At 38.8% G+C, this 23,116-nt stretch overlaps 1 protein-coding gene across 1 annotated transcript in view; it reads right to left on the bottom strand.

Moving 5' to 3' along the window:
* Positions 1-23,116, bottom strand: part of LOC124619703 (dynein axonemal heavy chain 2) — a 1,014,172-nt gene that overhangs the window by 719,895 nt on the left and 271,161 nt on the right. The window contains 1 exon segment of the mRNA XM_047146260.1: positions 22,053-22,237. Coding sequence (XP_047002216.1) covers positions 22,053-22,237 — 185 coding nt within the window.

Here is a 23,116-nt window from a genome sequence, read left to right as displayed (position 1 = left end):
CAAATTTTGTAAAGATATTATATAGTTGTTAAAATGTACCCCGACAAATCCTATATCACAAATGTGATCATTGGGATGATAATAAATAAATAAATAAATAAAATAAAAGAAAGATTAAGGAAAGGCAAACCTACATTTCTAGCATTTGTAGACTTAGAGAAAGCTTTTGACAATGTTGATTCGAATACTCTCTTTCAAATTCTGAAGATGGCAGGGATAAAATACAGAGAGCAAAAGGCTATTTACAATTTGTACAGAAAGCAGATGGCAGTTATAAGAGTCGAAGGGTATGAAAGGGAAGCAGTGGTTGGGAAGGGAGTGAGACAGGGTTGTAGCCTCTCCCCGATGTTATTCAATCCGTATATTGAGCAAGCAATAAAGGAAACAAAAGAAAAATTCGGAGTAGGTATTACAATCCATGGAGAAGAAATACAAAATTTGAGGTTCGCCGATGACATTGTAATTCTGTCAGAGACAGCACAGGACTTGGAAGAGCAGTTGAGCAGAATGGACAGTGTCTTGAAAGGAGGGTATAAGATGAACATCAACAAAAGCAAAACGAGGATAATGGAATGTAGTCGAATTAAGTCGGGTGATGCTGAGGGAATTAGATTAGGAAATGAGACACTTAAAGTAGTAAAGGAGTTTTGCTACTTAGGGAGCAAAATAACTGATGATGGTCGAAGTAGAGAGGATATAAAATGTAGACTGGCAATGGCAAGGTAAGTGTTTCTGAAGAAGAGAAATTTGTTAACATCGAGTATTGATTTAAATGTCAGGAAGTCGTTTCTGAAAGTATTTGTATGGAGTGTAGCCATGTATGGAAGTGAAACGTGGACGATAAATATTTTAGACAAGAAGAGAATAGAAGCTTTCGAAATGTGGTACTACAGAAGAATGCTGAAGATTAGATGGGTTGATCACATAACTAATGAGGAGGTATTGAATAGAATTGGGGAGAAGAGGAGCTTGTGGTACAACTTGACTAGAAGAAGGGATCGGTTGGTAGGACATGTTCTGAGGCATCAAGGGATCACCAATTTAGTATTGGAGGGCAGCGTGGAGGGTAAAAATCGTAGAGGGAGACCAAGAGATGAATACACTAAGCAGATTCAGAAGGATGTAGGTTGCAGCACGTACTGGGAGATGAAGAAGCTTGCACAGGATAGAGTAGGATGGAGAGCTGCATCAAACCAGTCTCAGGACTGAAGACCACAACAACAACAACAACATATAATAGGCTCTAGATACCGGCTCCCAGGTTGATGCCATATTTCTTGACTTTCGAAAGACATTCGACTCAGTTCCACACTGTTGCTTGCTACAAAAAGTGCGCGCTTACGGTCTATCCAATGACATATGCGGTTGGCTAGAAAGTTTTCTAACAGACAGGGAGCAGAACGTCGTCCTGAAGGGGGTGACTTCAACAGAAACAAGAGTAACTTCAGGTGTGTCCCAGGGCAGCGTAATAGGTCCTCTGCTTTTTACGATTTACATAACGATCTGATTGATGGTATTGACAGCGGCCTTAGACTGTTTGCTGATGATGCTGTAGTCTACAGGAAAGTAGTATCATATGAAAGTTGTTAACAAATCAATGAGAATTTGCAGAAAATAAATGTGTGGTGTAATGATTGGCAGTTATCTCTCAATATTAGTAAGTGTAACCTACTGCGTATAACAAGGCAAAAATCCCCATTAATGTATGAGTACAAAATAAATGAGCAGTCTTTGGAAGTGGTAACATCACTCAAGTATCTGGGTGTGACTATTTGAAATGATCTCAAATGTAATGATCAGATTACACAAGTAACGGGTAAGGCGAACTCTAGGTTGTGGTTTATTGGTAGAATCCTGAAGCGATGCAGTCCTTCAACAAAGGAAATAGCTTTGTATGGGACCCTTACCAGTTGGGTCTGAAAAAAGACTGAGAAGGTCCAAAGAATAGCAGCCAGATTCGTGACCGGTACATTAAGCCATCGCGAGAGCATTACAAATCTCATAGAAATTTTGAAGTGGGACACACTTGCAGATAGAGAACACGCTAAACAGAAGGGGCTGCTCACTAAATTCTGAAATCCAATCTTCACCAAGGATGTAGAGCATATATTATTACCACCAACTTTCAAATCGCGTAATGATCATCATTCAAAGATAACGGAAATAAGAGCCCGTACTGAGGTGTTCAGACAGTCGATTTTCCTTTGCGCAATCCGCGAGTGGAACAGAGGGTGGGAGGTGGGGATATGACTTTGGCGGGTATTGTGCCCTCCGCCACACACCGCTTGGTGGCGAGTATAAATTTAGATGTAGATGTAGACAGGGCGGGTTCCTCCAGGTGGCCTTTGGCATAAAGTGGCACAATACATGTGCCCATGGCAGTACCATAGATTCTTTTATAGATTTGGGATTTGAAAGTGAAATAATTGTCGGACAAGTGTGATTTGCTGGGAAGATTACAAAAGAGGTGGAGGGTTTGGTATCAGGAGGTCATTGGGAGTAGATAGCGTATCATGGCTTCAAGGGCAATGTGTGAAAGCAGCCATGTTATATATCAGCCATGCTCCAATTACCGTCCACATTCTAAGTGTGCATGACAAGGAGCCAAATGTATACTCACATGAATGGCCACCAGCAAACCACAAACTTGACCATCCAGTTGCAAATATGCTGCACACCATAACAAAAATGACTTCAGCAGCCGCTTCACAACACAAGGCATCTGGATATTCCCTTTCAGCAAAAACTTCTCTGAACTATTCAGAAACGAACTGTCTCTCCAGCACATCCTGCGTTCACATAATCCCCCAGGCCCAAACCTCCCCTAACCTTCTCTCTTCCCTGCCCAAATCATGTAATGCCTTCTCCCATCATTCACCCTCCCTCCCCTCCCTTCCACATGCAGGCATTCTCTCCCTCTTTCTCTCTCTCTACCTCTTCACCCCTTTATGTCTCTTTCCCCTCTCCCCCCACCAAACCCCCTCTCTCTCCAACTTTCTACTCCTCTCCATTCCCTCTCCTCGTCTTTAATCCACTTCATCTCCACCTTCCTCTCATTCTTCCCCCACTGCCCCCCCTCTCTCTTCCTATTCCTCTTTGTGCTCTACGCTCTGTACTCTTTTCAGCTTGTTCCATGAGCACAGATTCATCTGTCAAAAGACCTGTCTCCATCCTGCTTCCCTCTCTTTACATCCTTCTCTACTACCTCCCCATTCAATAATTTAGTATCAATAAACAGTCTCACCATGGTCATGGGAGTGTGCATTTGGGTGGTTGTGTGGTGTGGTGTGATGTGTGTTCTAGCGTGCATGTGTGTGTGTGTGTGTGTGTGTGTGTGTGTGTGTGTGTGTGTGTGTAATGCTGTTTCCCGCAGCGTGCCTTTGCACTCCACACATCAAGTCCACTATATATCCAATATAACATTAAGAAATTTTTTCTGGAGATTCAAACCTAAAGAAACAGCTGCACTGAATTTGAAAACATTGAATTTCATAGAGGACACAGAAATTAATTTTACTGGAAGACTACATTTTAATTTTTATTGTACACTGGAGCATGGAGAGTAGTTTGACTGAAGCCTGGAGAGTCATTTATGGGCTGCACGACAAAAGGTTGGTCAATTATTGAGGCATATGCAGACAACTTTAAAACAGCAAATTTTAATGTGATATTTTTGAATCGCATATACAAGTTCACTGCTATTCAATGGTGATTTAATGATTGCTATGATAACATACGGTATTTGACTATCACACTCATCATCCCTGCTCCATGTATACTATTATCTTTTCCTTCTAATTCAGCAGAAAGGTAAACATGCAATCTAAAAATGGAAATTAATATAATCGATCAATGAAGAATTTCGGTTTGCAGCAGAGAACACTGAACTCTGATTGTGATTCTTTGCAGTCACGGACCACCTTCAGCGATAAGGGTTAAAATGGTTTAAGCCATGAAATTACATTTGTCATTACTTAAATAATGTTGTATACTGATATTCATGACATACTCGACACATTATTTAAGTAACGACAAATGTAATGTTGTGGCTTAAACCATCTTAACCCTTATCCATGAAGATGGTCCATGACTTGAACCGGTCAATATTTGAATTTAAAATAAAAGCAGCTGATAGTCAAACATGCACTTTATACATTACTTTCAAAAATGTTTAAGGTTACATAACATTCAACAAATTTGGAGGCGATAAAATATAATAATCAAAAATTAGAATAATAAATGAAAAGTGCCAGTTTGCTTTTGTTCTAAAGTATTACTTTTATAGTGTCAACAGGTTTTTGGCTTACAAGGCCATCTTCAGACATTTACTGAGCATTGTCACTAAAGAAGTTACAATGTTTGTAAACAACTTTGGAAGAGAAGTTACACATCTAGATTGAAGCAGAAACATGCAGTAAGTAACATCTTCGACAGTGTGGTGGTAATGCAATGGAAAAGTAAAAAATTGAACAGTAAATAATTAAAAATGGAGTAAACAGGAAAAAACTTTAACACAAAATAGGAACAGCTTGCCTCCATAACAGTTTCTATTAATAAACAAAACTAATAAAATAAAATAAAATTAGTACTTGACAAAGCAGCTTCAGGAGGTTACCATCAATTAATAGAAGAAAGAATTATCTATGTAACTACAGAATGTATAAGGAACTTAAGCAATATCAATAAGATTGTTGGATGTGAGGTCCGCTAGTGATGCAAAACACCGTTTGCATAACTGGCGGACCTCACATCCAACAATTTTAACTGCAAACACGGCTAACACAAGGAGCTGCAAATCAAAAGATGGATAATATCAATAAGATAAACATAAATGAATAAATGGAGGAGTGTGAGGGAACATACAGTACATGCAGTCTTTGAGAGTGTGGTGGCATTTTAAAAGGTAAAAATGGCTTTTCTGATACCCTAATGAAATACTCTTTCAAGAGGAAACTCATTGAAATTTTCATAATTCCAACTGTATCCAATAAGTGATTTCGTGTAATACATTAAATTTCATAAAATTTATGATTTCATTTATTTACTTGTATGTCATGTTTGCCCAATATATGCTAGCATTATTTTGCATTCACTAATTAATAAAAATTAGGTTGGCATTGTTATTTTTCACTATTTTGTATATGTGATGTATATGTTATGTAAAAATCTTTTATATTGTATACGCCAGTTTGGGCATAAAACATGAAAGGTTTTGTGTACAGTTATTCATAATAACCTGAACTTTTAATTGTTAATTTTATAAATTTGTGCTATAGTTTTGTTACCTTCATTGTTAAGAACATATAAATAGGGGGAGCAGAAGGCTCAGAAAAGCTCAGTTGGAGACAGCTCACGGACGTGACCACTGTGTCGCATGCCATTATAATAATGTAATTGTTGTAGTACGGTTTTGTGACTATGCAGCCTGTTATGTGGAGGGGGCTCCCACCAAGAAGAAGTGGTGCAGCTTGTTATTAATAAACCACTATAAAACAACTTGGCACCTGGATTATTTCATGGAAATCATGTAACTACGTCCAGTTAACAGATGAAATGGACTGGGACGACGACTTCAGCAGCAGCGGCAGGAAGCAGATTACCCTGAGTTACACCGAACTAAGATATGTATAAGCAATGAACTAAACTGCACAACTAATTACTAGTAATGTTTGGAAAATGTTCAAGCAGTAAATATATGTATTTGTCTCACAGTTATCTTTGAGTGATAGAAGCCAGACTGATCAATAAGATATCCCCATGATCACACGTTCTTGGTGTCTTTGAAAGACAAGTATTACAACAAACTTTTCAAATTTTCTGTTTAATCAAATAATCTTTCAATGTTGTATTTTTGCCACAATTCCAGTCTCTCCGCACCGTGCGCCCCCCCCCCCCCCCAAAAAAAAAAAAAAAAAAAAAAAAAAAAAAAAAAAAAAAAAAAAAAAAAAAAAAAAAAAAAACCTATCATTACAAATACACAAATACAAAAGGCACAAACAGGAAAACCATTAACATTATACTCAAAACTGTGACTACATAAGAGTTTGCATTAAATAAACGAACCAAGTAAAATAAAAACAGTATTTGATGAGACAACTACATGAGATATTAAACATGGGAAGTAATACAAGTACCAGGTAAAAGAAAGCTTTAACAATTGAAACTATAGTCCATATGGATTACACAGACAACTTCAATAAAATAAAAGAGCTTAATGAATATAGGAAAATGGGAATATTTAGGAACAGACAGTGTGGGAAGTAATGAAAAACAGAGATAATTATATGAAGTTTCAGAGAGGGGAAGTATTTAGCTGGTCTGGTCATTTAGGATTAGATCTGGACTGTGAGCTACAGTAAATGTTTGTTAATTTCCAGGGCTTCCAGCAGGTTGAGTTTATGGCCTTTGTTTGCTAAGCAAAGGACATGGGACACTGGCTGGTAGTTGTGACCTTCACTCAGTACATGCTCAGCAAATGTGGAGTTAGAATTCTGCAACCTCCAGCTGCATTCATGTTCAGCCAGCCTAGTTGATATGTCTCTGCCTGACTGACCAATGTAAAACTTTTCACAATCAGAATAGATAATTTTGTATATCCCACTGTTGGCTAATAACTGGATCTTATCTTTGCTATTGAAAATACACTGGGCTGTTGTGTTCTTAACATATAAGGAAAGCCTATACTTGCAGGCTTTCACTGTTTTGGCTACAATCTGTGATACCTCTCCTAGATATGGTAAAGTACACCATTTCTTGCAGATAGTGGTTGGGGAAGCAGATGGGGCAAAGAGGAGGGGTATAATTTTCCATTTTTGTTTCCTATGCAAGACTTGGTCAACAAGGACTGGACTGTAGCCACTGACTGTGGCAACAAATTTTTATTGTACCTAACTCTGTTTTAAAATCATCTCTGGACATGGGGACAGATATGAGATGGTGTACCATTGAGTGGAAATCTGCATGTTTGTGAGCTATGGGGTGTTGTGAGCAAGAAGGTATTACTGTGTCTGTAGTTGTAGTTTCTCTATAAATTTTGAAATAATGTGTGTGTGTCAGTGGTGAGACCTAAGAAGTTTATGGATTTGCTGCCAATCTTCACTGTTATTTTTATGTCGACTATTTAAGTTTTTTCAAAAAAGTGTTGAGTAGTCTTGTAGTACCAGTCCAGATACACAGGACATCATCCACATAAGGACTGTACTGTAGCTACTGACTGTGGCAATAAATTTGTATTGTATCTAAATCTGCTTTAAAATCATCTCTGGACATGGGGACAGATATGAGATGGTGTACCATCAAGTGGAAAGCTGCATGTTTGTGAGCTATGGGGTGTTGTGAGCAAGAAGGTATTACTGTGTCTGTAGTTGCAGTTTTTCTATAAATTTTGAAATAATGTGTGTGTGTCAGTGGTGAGATCTAAGAAGTTTATGGATTTGCTGACAATCTTCACTGTTATTTTTACGTCGACTATTTAACTTTTTCAAAAATGTGTTGAGTTGTCTTGTAGTACCAGTCCAGATACACAGGACATCATTCACATACCTAAACCAGTATTTGAAATTTGCACCCAAAGGTTCTGTTTAAAAAAAAAAAAAAAAAAAATCAGCCAACAGCAAACTAAGAGGGGAACCCATAGCTAAGCCATCTCATTGTTTCTGAAGAGTCCCTTGGAACTGGAAATAGTTCTGTGCCAAGCATGTCTGAGTGGCCAGTCTCAAGTCATTCAATTTCACAGGATTGACATTAGATTTGAGCATCAGCTCTGTCAGAATATCAATGCAATCCACTACTGGTATATTGGAAAACAAACTGCAGACATCAAAAAATACTAATTTGTCAATTGTAGTCATTCAAGAATTTCTGGGTAAATTCTAGAACCCCTCAGCCTTCTACCGTCTCGAACACACGATTTTATGGATATGAGCATGGGATAGTAGAATCCTACCTACTGCGCATCACGTTTGTGTGTGCAGGTTTAAAATCAGTTGCGGGAAGAAAGTAGATGCAGCAGATAAAAGGCACCAACAAGTACCTGTCGGGCAATCCATAGTGTGTTCTAGCAGGTGTGTAAGGAAGAACCATGGAGTTTATATGCAGCTCTGTGCTTATTGGGTCATTGACTATTGTTACTAAAACAAAGACAGTTGAAAAAGAACTCCTGAAAAGTCTTGATGTCACCTTGCTATAGGCAAGACTTATTTTCTGATTTATATTAAGAAAAATTATGGTATAAAAGCCAACTTTCTTTTAACTGTAATTTGATTTGTTTCTGACATTTGACTGTACAAGGGACTTACTTGAAGTTATATATTTATGTTGAAAGTGAGAGTTTTATTGTGTATGGCAGTCAAATACATCGTTAATTGACAAAAAGCAAAGTTTGTATGTCTACTTATTTCATAAGTAGAAAGAGCCTAAAAATTCCTGTATCTAGTATTATTCGATGGAGAATAAATCAAGATGGTTTCCAGCAGCCGGCTATCCAGTAAAGAAGAGTGACTGCAAATTTCAAGTAAGTCACCTCATAAAGAAGTGGAAGGTGGTTGGGGGAATAAACTGAAATAACTCAGATTCACACACATACCGGTACTTTAAGTCAGAAATGTTAGACACTATGTGAGACAGATACAACTTTTATCTTATTTACTAGGTCCACAGAGTTTGAAATACCATGCTTTGGTTTGAATGCAGTATTGTTCTTAATTAAGGCATCCAGTTTCCTAGCTAGTTTGTGAGATGGAGCAGTGAATGATGATACAACTGGACGAATAGGAACATCTTGTTTATGCAGTTTAGGAAGCCCATACATTTTAGGAGGCACTGTGTTCATATTAGTTAACTGTTTTGCTCCAAAATCAGAGAATATCAAATGAACAGATTGCATATTTAAAATCCTCTCTGAATAATTTGGTAGGGTCTTTAGGAAGGACTTGGAAGCATGTGGTATTCAGGAAATTGTTAACTTTATCCACATAACTATGTTTGTTCAAATGTACAATACTGTTGTCTTTATCAGATTTTGTGGCATGATATCTTGCTGCTGTAATTTCTGTATTAAGGACATGAGGGTGTGAAAGTCAATAGCCCACGGGATGTTACACTCGAATCTGGTTTCTTTCTTTAGTGAATTGGTAACTAAATATTTTGCAGTAGTGTCTTTCATGAGAACACATTCAGTATGTACTTTCATAACATGCATTTGTTTTTCTGATGGAGGGTGGGGAGGAGCATACGTAAAACCTTTCTCAACAACTTTTTGTTATTTGGCGAGAGAACCAAGTTCGACAGGTTAATTACATGTTGAGGTTAGAGGTGCACTCACATTCCTAATCACAGATAATTTCCTGTTCTGCCGCAAAAATACATCATGAGTAAGATCACTAACACTTTGATGAACTTCACGATCGGAAACGTTAAACTCAGAGGAGTGTTCCTATTTAGAGGTGAAGTTTTTTCCTGTCTACTCAATTTTTATTTATTTACTGTTCAATTTTTTTCCTTTTCATTGTGTTACCACCACACTATCAAAGATGTTACTTACTGTATGTTTCTGCTTCAATCTAGACATGTAACTTCTTTTCCAATGTTGTTTAAGAACGTTGTGACTTGTTTGGTGACAATACTCAGTAAACATCTGAAGATGGCCTTGTAAGCTGAAACCAGGTTAACACAATAAAAGTAATGCTGTAGAACAAAAGCAAACTAGTGTTTTTCATTTACTTTAATGTTGTTCTACCAAGAACCAACAGATGATTCAGTTAACATGACAAAAATTAGAACACAACAGCAATATGCAATCACAATTTGAAATACCATTCTTATTTCTATGAAATAGCAAATTTCAAAATTGATATTTTCCCTGAAGGCATAGAATTCTTCAGTAGAGTTTCACATGGAAATCATTATTTCTGACAATCAGGTTCTAAACTGACACTGTTTATTGGAAAGCAGTAACAAATTCATGTATAAATTGAGTACATCTTGAATGAAAACTGAAACAAGAGGATTATTATGTATTTCTCCAACATTTTTAAACCAACTTTCACAAGGAAAATGTATTCAAGTGTGAAAAAAGTTCAATGAAATTTTTGTAGATGATTCATTAGAGTACCTTTATTTTAATGTAATGATCCTTATTTGATAATGGACAACATGTGACCTTTGCAGAGATTCAAAAGCTGATCACTGTATTCAGGAAATAAGTCTACAACAATATGCAACATTTTTCGGAATTGTAGGTCAAGAAAATGGCAACCTGAAGCATTAAAATTTTCAAAAGCATTCTTTGGCAGTTCTTCATCATTTGCTGATTGCATCAAATCTTTATAGCAATAACATGAAAAGTACCCCGCACAAATAAAATTTGATTAAAATTTTAGAAGTGGATTACTGTTTTCATATGCAAGAGAAACAAATAAATTGAACATTACAGATTAATCTTCTTGTTTCATTTTTTATTCAAAACATTCTGAAGTTGTGCATGTATTTATTGCTGTTTCCAACAAATATTTATTTAGCTTTTATGCTTCACAAAAAAATATAATATTTGTTTTGGATTGTGGAGATATTTCACACTTCCTGTCATAGCTTCACAGGAACTATCACAAACAATACAATACCATGACATACCTTCATTATTGGTACTGGCAAATACTACTGATGCAAATGAAAGTATTCTGCTCCTCTGAAACGAATTCCTCAATGTTACAAAAACATTTAATTTTAAGAAACTCCTTCAATGGCTTTGCAAACCAGCTTCCACTTGAGCTTTATACTTTATTTGGAAGTTCGTCATAAAACCTGATCTCCATGTAAAAGGGGATGTTGTCTGATCCTTTCGTGTTATGCCTTTCCAAATGATAACCACAGTCTCACTTGTTATTGTAAATGTGCACATCTCTATTTAGACTACTGGACTGTTTGTAAATTAAAATTTGACGAACTTCTATAAACATATATTGACGGCAATGTTATTATATAGTTAACTTTGAAAATATCTTTGCAAGACTCATTAAACTGAAATTGACATAATCCTCACTGCCTTTTTTGAAGGATAAATGCCCTATTTATATGCCTGGCAGCTGCACACCCCTTACTTCAGTTCCATATGTGATGTATGGATACAGAAAATCAAAGTAAATCATTTCATTTTCACCTAATTCAGAACTTCTGACATTGTCATCACTGGTTTTTTTTTTTTTTAATTTTTGGCATAATATATCAATGTGATGCTCCCAAGAGAGACACTCATCTAAGACTACACCAAAGAAGACAGTTATATCACCCCATTTTATTTCTGTAATCTCCTCAGACACAACATTCCATTGCGATCCATAAGGTTGGGGGTGTATTTGAAAGTTCATTAGACTTGTTTTATTAAGGTTTTGAGCTTACAAAATTGTTTTGGAAGTAATCCTTCAAGGCCAAGATCCAGAACAATGAAGGGCTAGATCATTCTCTTTGGTGTGATCATAGGACATGATGCTCTGAAATAGTAATTTCCATGGGAAAACTGCACAGGATAATAGTAGATCTATGGGAAAAATAGAAATTGTGGAACTGTAATGTCTTGCACAAATAGTAATAATCTTTTAAAGAGTGGTTAACCAAAATAATCATCTCTTTTGTATACTGGGGTTTAAAAGCCACTTATTTTTGTAGCAATGTTTTTTTATTCCCATCCCTCAATAGTCCCATATATCACTTAACCATAAACCCAACAGTGATAAAAAAAGCTACATGTTTTATAAACAAGCTACTAAACAATGACATCATGCTAGGAGATGCTTCTTAAACCAACAATGTGAAGAGATGAAGATACTTAAACTCAGAAGTAATTTTCTGGTAATAACATTTAGCAATGACTTTGAGCCAATCAGACGACATAAAACTAGAGATTGTGCATAGTGCAAACTGTTCAATCATTGTGCTAACTTTTGTAGTGTTACCACAATTATTCATTGAAATCTAGCACTTCAAAATTCGTCAAAATTTTTGAAACTTCACATCAACATTTTGTCACCCCTCACTTATGACTTACCTGATAACAAAATATTGGTATTTTGGGACTAGGAAATTTTACATCTTCCTTTGTTTAGCAAACAAGCACACAGAATCTGAACACAAAGCCTGAGATGGTTAACTAGGACCCCTAGGCCACTTCACACAAAATCAGTCAAGAGTGTGAGTTCAGCTGGTAAAGTATTTTGTCCACCAGGGACCAGAACCAGAAGAACTTCTCACCATATTCCTTATAAATTATGAGGTCTGTTCACAAAATTCTGGAACATTAGTAATTTCGCACCAATGATTTGTTGGAGCGAAATTCAGTTGGCATCCCAGCTCAGGCCTGTGTTTAATGAGTAACTGCCAGAAATTTCATTGTTGCATGTCTGATAGTTATTGTTCAATGCTGTATTGAGTAGAACGTTGTGTTGCACAGTTTGTGAATTTCGAGATGGCAGAGTTAGAGAAGCAATGTGTCTGCATTAAGAAAATTTATTTATTTAGTGAAACTCAACAAAACCTTTACAGAAAAACACCAAATGGTGCAGGAAGTCTATGGTGATGAGTGCTTAAGCCATATTTGGTGTTACGAATGGTTCACACAGTTTACAAATGGATGGATGGAAGTTAAAGATGACCCTCATACATGATGTCTATCTACGACTCTTATGTCAGAAATATCAATGAAATTGTGGATACCAATCAAAGACTGACTGTCCAAGAGATTGCAGAATAATGTGATATTTCAGTCACCACATGTTATAAAATCCTAAAACAGGATCTTGGAATGCATCGTGTTGCCAACAAGTTTGTCCCAAGGCTCATGAGTCATGATGAGATGTGGGTCTACTGTTATGATGTTGAGATCAAAGTTCAATCTTCACAATGGGTCAGGAAAGGTTCTCTAAGACCAAATTAAGCTCATAATATTAGGTAAAATGTCAAATCTATGCTGATAGTTTTCTTTGACTTTGAAGGATTAGTTCACCATGAATTCATGCCACAAGAACAAACTGTTAACCAATGGTACTATCAGTATGTGCTGCGATGCCTGTGAGAAAATGTGAGAAGGAAATGGCCTGCAATGTGGCAAGACATTCATGGCTCTTGTATCATGATAATGCACCAGCACATTCATCCCTGTTGGCACATGACTATTGCACAAGAAACAAAATCACTATGCTGCCTTATTCTCTGCACTCTCCAGATCTGGATCCTGCAGACAATTTTTTTCTTTATTTCCAAAGTGGAAAACCCCAGGCTGTCCAGTCTTCTGCCATCCTCTTCAGGTCTGCATAGTTTACTCTTCCCTTTATGTCATCTACCATCTTGTATCTCTTTCTTCCTCTCAGTCTTCTCCCACAAACTAATCCTTCCAAAGCATCTGCTAGCAAGCACTCCCTTCTCAATGAATGTACCAACCAGTTCTTTTTTCTTTCTCTTACAACCTTCAGCAGACATCCTGTCTCACCAACCCTTTCCAGTACTCTTTCATTACTCACTCTTTCCATCCAGCTTATTCTCTTCAGTCTCCTCCACATCCACATCTCAAATGCTTCTAACCTTTTTTCATCCTCTCATCTCAGCATCCATGTTTTTGCCCCATATAGTGCCACATTCCAGACAAAACATTTGCCAAGCCTTTTCCTTTATCTAATTTGCCACATAAGTCTCTCCTCTTTCTGTTGAATGCCTCCATCGCTATGGCAATTCAAGTTTTCACCTCCCGCTGACATCTCAAGTCTTCAGTTATTGTGCTTCCAAGATATTTAAATGCTCTTACTTGGCTAATGGTAGAGTGTCCTATTTTAATATTGGACAGTCTGCGTCTTGTACTGATGACCATACTCTTTGTTTTTGCTATGTTTATTTGCATCCCATATTCCACACAAGCTTCATTCAGATTTTTCAGCATGTTACTCACTGTCCGCTCACTTTCTGCCTCTAATACCATGTCATCAGCAAATCTTATAGATTCTATTCTCTTTCCACCAATAAATATTCCTCTTTTCACATCTAAGCCTTTCGCAATAATCTCTTCAAGGTATGTGTTAAACAACAGTGGGGAAAGGCAACAACCTTGTCTAACACCTTGTCAAATGCTGCTTCCTTCTGACACTTCATTTCCAATTCTTATCCTTACTTTCTGGTGTAAATATAGATTCTGTACCAGTCGTTTCTCTTTCCAATCTACTCCTTTCCTCTTCAAAATATCCATCAGCTTGTTCCACTGAACTCTGTCAAAAGCCTTTTCTATATCTATAAAAACAGCAAAGGTTTCTCTACCCTTTTCCATATATCTCTCCCCTCTAGTTCTTAACAGGTCAATAGCATCTCTTGTTCCTTTTCTTCTAAATCCATACTGCTCCTATTCAATCCCTCTATCCAGCTTGCCATACAGCCTTCTATTAAACACTTTAGCTGCATGAGAAATTAGACTGATGGTCCGGTGCTCTTCACATTTTTAGTGTTTCTGTTTTTCTCTACTGGTATCATAACCGTTGCAAGGAAGTCCTCAGGTCATTAGCCTATGTCGTATATCTCATTACAGAGGTAGACTATTTCTTTTCTAGCCTTGCTTCCCAGACCCTTCAACAGTTCTGCTGGCAAATCATCAATTCCACATGCCTTCCTATTCTTCATCTCCTTCAGCGGCTTTTCTACTTCTGCTTCAAAGATGGTGAATCCCTTACCATCTTCATGCACATCTTGCTCCTCTTTGGTCTTAATTTCGCTTTGTATTTCGTCCCCCTTATACATACATTCAATATATTCTTGCCATCTATTCAAAATCTCCTGTGGTTCTTCTGCTAGAGTACCATCCGCACTTTCTATTTCCATGTTATTCCTCTTTCTTTTACATTCAAAAACTATCTCACTAGCCACTCTATACATCATTTCATACTTTCCCTCTTTCTCCATTTTCTCTATTTTATCACATTTCTGTTTCATCCATTTTTCCCTTGCTTCTTCAGTTTCTCTTCTTAATTCAGTGTTCAGTTTCCTGTACCTCTTTTTGCCTTCTTCAGTTTCTACATTTTTCCACTTTTTCAACATGTTTTCTGTTATCCATTCTTTCCTGGTACTTTGGGATACTCTAATTCCTAGTACTTCTTTGGCAAAGTCCATGAGTCCTTCCCTCATTTTTATCCATTTGCCATTGACACTTTCATCAACACTACCTCTTTCCCATTTTTCCAAAAATTTGTTTTCCAAATTTGATGCCTTTCCTACCTCATTGAGTCTTTCTATGTTTAGTCTGTCTTTTGCTTTACCTCTCCAGACTTTTTTCAACTTCAACTTCACTAGTATTCCTCCCACTACTACATTGTGGTCTGAATTTATATCTGCTCCTGGATAAGCTTTGGCATTCTTCAAACAGTTCCTAAACCTTTTTTGCATCAGTATGTAGTCCAACTGATATCTTTCCTTTTCAAATTTGATATCCATGTGTAATGTCTTCTTTTGTGGTGTTCAAACAATGTGTTACCCACTGCTAATGAATTTTCCTTACAGAAACTAATTAGTCATTCACCTCTGTCATTTCTTATTCCTAATCCAAATTTTCCTACTGTATCTTCATCTCTTTCTTCACCCACCACTGCTTTCCAGTCCCACATTTCTACACTCCTGGAAATTGAAATAAGAACACCGTGAATTCATTGTCCCAGGAAGGGGAAACTTTATTGACACATTCCTGGGGTCAGATACATCACATGATCACACTGACAGAACCACAGGCACATAGACACAGGCAACAGAGCATGCACAATGTCGGCACTAGTACAGTGTATATCCACCTTTCGCAGCAATGCAGGCTGCTATTCTCCCATGGAGATGATCGTACAGATGCTGGATGTAGTCCTGTGGAACAGCTTGCCATGCCATTTCCACCTGGCGCCTCAGTTGGACCAGCGTTCGTGCTGGACGTGCAGACCGCGTGAGACGACGCTTCATCCAGTCCCAAACATGCTCAATGGGGGACAGATCCGGAGATCTTGCTGGCCAGGGTAGTTGACATACACCTTCTAGAGCACGTTGGGTGGCACGGGATACATGCGGATGTGCAGTGTCCTGTTGGAACAGCAAGTTCCCTTGGCGGTCTAGGAATGGTAGAACGATGGGTTCGATGACGGTTTGGATGTACCGTGCACTATTCAGTGTCCCCTCGACGATCACCAGTGGTGTACGGCCAGTGCAGGAGATCGCTCCCCACACCATGACACCGGGTGTTGGCCCTGTGTGCCTCGGTCGTATGCAGTCCTGATTGTGGCGCTCACCTGCACGGCACCAAACACGCATACGACCATCATTGGCACCAATACAGAAGCGACTCTCATCGCTGAAGACGACACGTCTCCATTCGTCCCTCCATTCACGCCTGTCGCGACACCACTGGAGGCAGGCTGCACGATGTTGGGGCGTGAGCGGAAGACGGCCTAACGGTGTGCGGGACCGTAGCCCAGCTTCATGGAGACGGTTGCGAATGGTCCTCGCGGATACCCCAGGAGCAACAGTGTCCCTAATTTGCTGGGAAGTGTCGGTGCGGTCCCCCACGGCACTGCGCAGGATCCTACGGTCTTGGCGTGCATCCGTGCGTCGCTGCGGTCCGGTCCCAGGTCGACGGGCACGTGCACCTTCCGCCGACCACTGGCGACAACATCGATGTACTGTGGAGACCTCACGCCCCACGTGTTGAGCAATTCGACGGTACGTCCACCCGGCCTCCCGCATGCCCACTATATGCCCTCGCTCAAAATCCGTCAACTGCACATACGGTTCACGTCCACGCTGTCGCGGCATGCTACCAGTGTTAAAGACTGCGATGGAGCTCCGTATGCCACGGCAAACTGGATGACACTGACGGCGGCGGTGCACAAATGCTGCGCAGCTAGCGCCATTCGACGGCCAACACCGCGGTTCCTGGTGTGTCCGCTGTGCCGTGCGTGTGATCATTGCTTGTACAGCCCTCTCGCAGTGTCCGGAGCAAGTATGGTGGGTCTGACACACCGGTGTCAATGTGTTCTTTTTTCCATTTCCAGGAGTGTATTTTCCTTCATGAGTTCTTGTATTTTCTCATAATATTCTTCCACTTCCTCATCTCTATGCTGGCTGGTTGGCATATACACATGTACTAACACGAAATCTTTTGAACTACCCTTCAGTCATATCATCATCAGTCTTCCATCAATACATTGTACCTTGATTACCTTATTCTTCAGCTTTTGCCCTATCAAAATTCCTACTCCGTTTTCACCACTCTTGATTTCCTCTAAGTAAAAGAGCTTATAATCTCCACTTTCTATCTCCCCATTCTCTCCCCATCTCATTTCACACAAACCAAGGGCATCTAATCTGTTCCTTTTCATCTCCTGTTTTGCATTCTCTAGCTTTCCTGCTTGCAGTAGTGTCCTCACATTCCATGTTCCAATCCTCATCTTTCCTCCCTTCACTGTCCCTTTCTTCCTTTCAAAAATGTCTACTCTCAACGTGTTCCCCTCCCGGAGATCCGAATGAGGGGAAGTTTTAACTCCGGAATCTTTCACATGGAGGGACATACCATGTACTGCTTGGGAATGTAATGTGGTAGTTTCCCGTTACTTTCCACATAGGCAGTAGGTTGCCCAGCCTAAAATCAGCTGCTCACTATGAGTCAGACACTATCTGTAGCCTCCCGTCTGGGGTACAGTCACTAATGGTACTCTTTTTGTACTCAAAGAGAAAAGGTTTGTCTTCTGCCAGCTTCACGTTCTGAAAGACTCTTTCTCCACTGTCACTGCCATTGAGGTCTTATATATATAACAGGAAATGACAGGAAAAGGACATGGTGACGACATGTTTGGGATACGAAAGGGGGAGTGATAGGCCATTGAGGGGCACATTTTGTCTGGCTCCTCCTCTTTGGCCTGTCCGGCTTGAGTGACCCTTCTGGTAGCTAAGCTACCGCCAGCATAGCCCTCTGGATCTAGAACACACAAACCTTCTCACCCACACGGTCAGTGCTACGTTAAGGCGGTGTCCCCTGAGAAGGGCAATTACAGACGAGGTAAAAGAAAATTCACAGATGGCGCTTCGAGTGATCCGGCAAGAGGTGTACCAAATGGTTCTGGAAGTGGAAACGGCATGATGAGCAGTGCAGCAATTGTGGAGGAGAATATTTCGAAGGGGACCACGCACAATAAGTAAAAGGTGAGAGCAGAAAAATTTTGTGTACAAAGCTCCAGTGCTTTTTTAACATCTCGTATATGCTTTTACCACCAGTTATCATGTAATAATACATGAAAGTATAGCCTCAATAAAACTGGAACCAAGTGTTTCTCTAATTATGAAAAAGGCAAACATTTTGTTTTGTAAATATATATAAGCAAGACAACAACATGGCAAATGCAGGAAAATGAAAATTACAGTCAAATTACCTCTGTCTTACGTTTTGAGAACCACAAAAAGAGAAAGAAAATTACAAATTCCTTATAGGCACATGGCCTGGGCAGATCATATCAATATGATTTGCTCCAAAATAATCACTACTGAAAATGTCTCAGATAATAAATAATTTAGGAACGAGGTTTTAAATTGTAAGACATTTCCAGGGGCAGATGTGGACTCTGACCACAATCTATTGGTTATGACCTGTAGATTAAAACTGAAGAAACTGCAAAAAGGTGGGAATTTAAGGAGATGGGACCTGGATAAACTAAAAGAACCAGAGGTTGTACAGAGTTTCAGGGAGAGCATAAGGGAGCAATTGACAGGAATGGGCGAAAGAAATACAGTAGAAGAAGAATGGGTAGTTTTGAGGGATGAAATAGTGAAGGCAGCAGAGGATCAAGTAGGTAAAAAGACGAGGGCTAGTAGAAATCCTTGGGTAACAGAAGAAATATTGAATTCAACTTGATGAAAGGAGAAAATATAAAAATGCAGTAAATGAAGCAGGCAAAAAGGAATACAAACGTCTCAAAAATGAGATCGACAGGAAGTGCAAAATGGCTAAGCAGGGATGGCTAGAGGACAAATGTAAGGATGTAGAGGCTTATCTCACTAGGGGTAAGATAGATACTGCCTACAGGAAAATTAAAGAGACCTTTGGAGATAAGAGAACCACTTGTATGAACATCAAGAGCTCAGATGGAAACTCAGTTCTAAGCAAAGAAGGGAAAGCAGAAAGGTGGAAGGAGTATACAGAGGGTTTATACAAGGGAGATGCACTTGAGGACAATATTATGGAAATGGAAGAGGATGTAGATGAAGATGAAATGGGAGATATGATACCATCTGGTGAGCAAGATGTATGAGGCAGGCGAAATACCCTCAGACTTCAAGAAGAATATAATAATTCCAATCCCAAATAAACCAGGTGTTGACAGATGTGAAAATTACCGAACTATCAGTTTAATAAGTCACAGCTGCAAAATACTAATGCGAATTCTTTACCGACGAATGGAAAAACTAGTAGAAGCCGACCTCGGGGAAGATCAGTTTGGATTCCGTAGAAATGTTGGAACACGTGAGGCAATAATGACCCTACGACTTATCTTAGAAACTAGATTAAGGAAGGGCAAACCTTCGTTCCTAGCATTTGTAGACTTAGAGAAAGCTTTTGACAATGTTGACTGGAATACTCTCTTTCAAATTCTGAAGGTGGGAGGGGTAAAATACAGGGAGCGAAAGGCTATTTACAATTTGTACAGAAACCAGATGGCAGTTATAAGAGTCGAGGGACATGAAAGGGAAGCAGCGGTTGGGAAGGGAGTGAGACAGGGTTGTAGTCTCTCCCCGATGTTATTCAATCTGTATATTGAGCAAGGAGTGAAGGAAACAAAAGAAAAATTCGGAGTAGGGATTAAAATCCATGGAGAAGAAATAAAAACTTTGAGGTTCGCCGATGACATTGTAATTCTGTCAGAGACAGCAAAGGACTTGAAGAGCAGTTGAACAGAATGGATGGTGTCTTGAAAGGAGGATATAAGATGAACATCAACAAAAGCAAAACGAGGATAATGGAATGTAATCGAATTAAGTCGGGTGATGCTGAGGGAATTAGATTAGGAAATGAGACACTTAAAGTAGTAAAGGAGTTTTGCTATTTGGGGAGCAAAATAACTGATGATGGTCGAAGTAGAGAGGATATAAAATGTAGACTGGCAATGGCAAGGAAAACGTTTCTGAAGAAGAGAAATTTGTTAACATCGAGTATAGATTTAAGTGTCAGGAAGTAATTTCTGAAAGTATTTGTATGGAGTGTAGCCATGTATGGAAGTGAAACATGGGCGATAAATAGTTTGGACAAGAAGAGAATAGAAGCTTTCGAAATGTGGTGCTACAGAAGAATGCTGAAGATTAGATGGGTAGATCACATAACTAATGAGGAAGTATTGAATAGGATTGTGGAGAAGAGAAGTTTGTGGCACAACTTGACCAGAAGAAGGGATCGGTTGGTAGGACATGTTCTGAGGCATCAAGGGTTCGCCAATTTTGTATTGGAGGGCAGTGTGGAGGGTAAAAATCGTAGAGGGAGACCAAGAGATGACTACACTAAGCAGATTCAGAAGGATGTAGGTTGCAGTAGATACTGGGAGATGAAGAAGCTTGCACAGGATAGAGTAGCATGGAGAGCTGCATCAAACCAGTCTCAGGACTGAAGACCACAACAACAACAACAATAAATGTAGGTGAATGACTAACAAGGTACTATAAAGAATTCCATCCACATTTATGTCATTGCATTACGATATAGAAAATGCAGTTCATACTTGGATTGGTTAGTTCAGCTAAATGGGGGAAAGGAGGGGGGGGGGGGGGGGGTCAAATGCATTAAAAACTTTCTCCCAAGACTACACTACATACTAGATCAAATTAGGAATTAAATATATTCATTGTGGCTGAGTAACTGTTAGATACTTTTGATATGGCATATTGGCTTATGCTATGCATCTCCATGTTGGAGGAAACAGTTCTGAATGGCTAATCTTCGTAAGTATAATGACAGAGGCAAATATGAAAATGAGCTCCACTTGTAAATGTACATTGCAAAATGTGAGTTTTGAATTGGTAGGATTTTATTTATTTCATGTCATCACTTCATTACTGTAATTAAAAATTAAGTTATGTAGGTAGGTATCATTCTTCATGAAAAATGAAATAACTAATCACCTAGATTTTGTTGGTTTTTTGTATCCTTGACAAAATTAGTTTTTAATAATTGATGATGTTTCTGCTTCTTCATAGGTTATGATTTTTTTGTTGTATGCAATGTATTCTTCTCAGTTACGTTTTCTGTGTAACATCACCTCTCCTTCAGTCTACTCAGTGTTGTTTTACTAGTGAGATAGTGATCCATAACAAAATATGCTCTTCTGTATTTTGATGATGATACATCTACTGTTTAATACCAATGCTTCCTGGCCACCTTCCTAATGCCAGTATAGTTACTGGAGATGGAAGCACTGACTGCCATGGAGGGATTTTATATGTACGCACCTAAATTAATTATTAGAACCAGGCTTCAAAGAAAGACTTTGTTTTCCTTCATGACACTTGTTATTTTATGTTGTTTGAGGTATTCTGGACTGTGAGCTGTCAAAAATTTGCTGTCATACTTGGCTCAACTGCACTATATGATTAGGCAAGTACAGTAGCAGCAACACGGTCTGTATCCATTTCACTGACAGATCATTAAGAATAACACTACGTGATTAATATCACATACTGACAGTTGAGAAACATGTCTCATGGTCTTTAGCTGCTGTTTGTATAATAATTTTTCTGACATTTCACCAGCACAAGCTTCTGGCATTGTCAAAGGTTCATCTCTCATTGCTGGAAGCAGACGCAGTGGAGTGCAATCCTTTGAAAAATCATACAACAAATGTCAGCTGAAGCACCTGAGACACAAGTCAGCTGGCAATACACCAACAAATGAGCATGGAAGCCTCAACAAGTTAGTTAAGCAAAAGTCTGAGCTATGATGTGCAGACTGACATTAATTGCTATGGTGTAGTAACAGCAAAAGAAGCATTAACTGGAAAAGATATTTCACTAGAACTTACACTCCCATTATTTTCTTGACACTATCCCAATGTCTTTTTCTCATAGCTGGATTCTTGAGATCTGACAACAGAGGCAAGGTTCGGCGAAATGCATCAACTCTCTGCCTAGTATTCTCCACAATCTCCCAGTTTTTATCCCGCAACTCCCTGGACAGCCTTGTAAGCTTCCGAAATAATGTTTGTGCCTGGTAAAAATTCAAATTTATTAAAATGCAATACTGATGACTTTAAGTGAATTAAACACACATACTAGTTAATCAATGAAATATGCTCATAATATTATCACAAACCACAATCAAACCCAAATCTGAAGGCAGGGTCATCAGTAAAGTACAACACTCACAACTGAAAGCACATTCATTAGAAACATGAACTTAAGAGCCAGAAGAGAACTGTTCTCATGGATGGAGAGTGAAGCTATTTACACAAACATCGAATATTCCACAATGGTGGTATTTATACAAACACAGAATATTCCTGAATATATGAACATTAAAGCAGAAGATATTTTTAAAAAAACATAACAGATAAATACTAAATAAAAAACAACTGCTGGAAGTCAGGTTTGAACTGATAACACACAGAACAACAGTCAGCCAGAATGCTAACCGGTACACCACACTGCAGATGCCACAACAAGTGGCATTGCTATCTCTCCTGGAGAAACAGCAACCCGCTATTTCAGAATTTCTCACTAGAACCAACTACAGCACCCTGGATCTAGAACTTGTCACTGGTCTGCTAAATGATGGCGCTAGCAGATCCTAGCATTCTAGTTGTGTTGTTACATTCTCTTCACTATGATGAGCATCCAAGGTAGCTCCTCTCGTTGAACCTTCATGATATTCGAATGGGACTTCAGTTACCCTGAACACCCATCAGTAATTTTTACCTGTGGACAGTAATAGGATTTTATATGGAGGATATGGGTGACACCTCTGTGCTTTCATCTTCTTCATGAACAGTCGTAATCTTTGACTTCATTTGTGACATCCAATAAGTAATGAAGGATACGATACAGCACAAAGTAGGGCTTTTCTGATAGTCTTAATTGCTGCACAGGC

Source organism: Schistocerca americana, chromosome 6 (assembly GCF_021461395.2).
Source record: "Schistocerca americana isolate TAMUIC-IGC-003095 chromosome 6, iqSchAmer2.1, whole genome shotgun sequence".
Lineage (NCBI taxonomy): Eukaryota > Metazoa > Arthropoda > Insecta > Orthoptera > Acrididae > Schistocerca > Schistocerca americana.
This window is presented reverse-complemented; position numbering and strand designations above follow the sequence as displayed.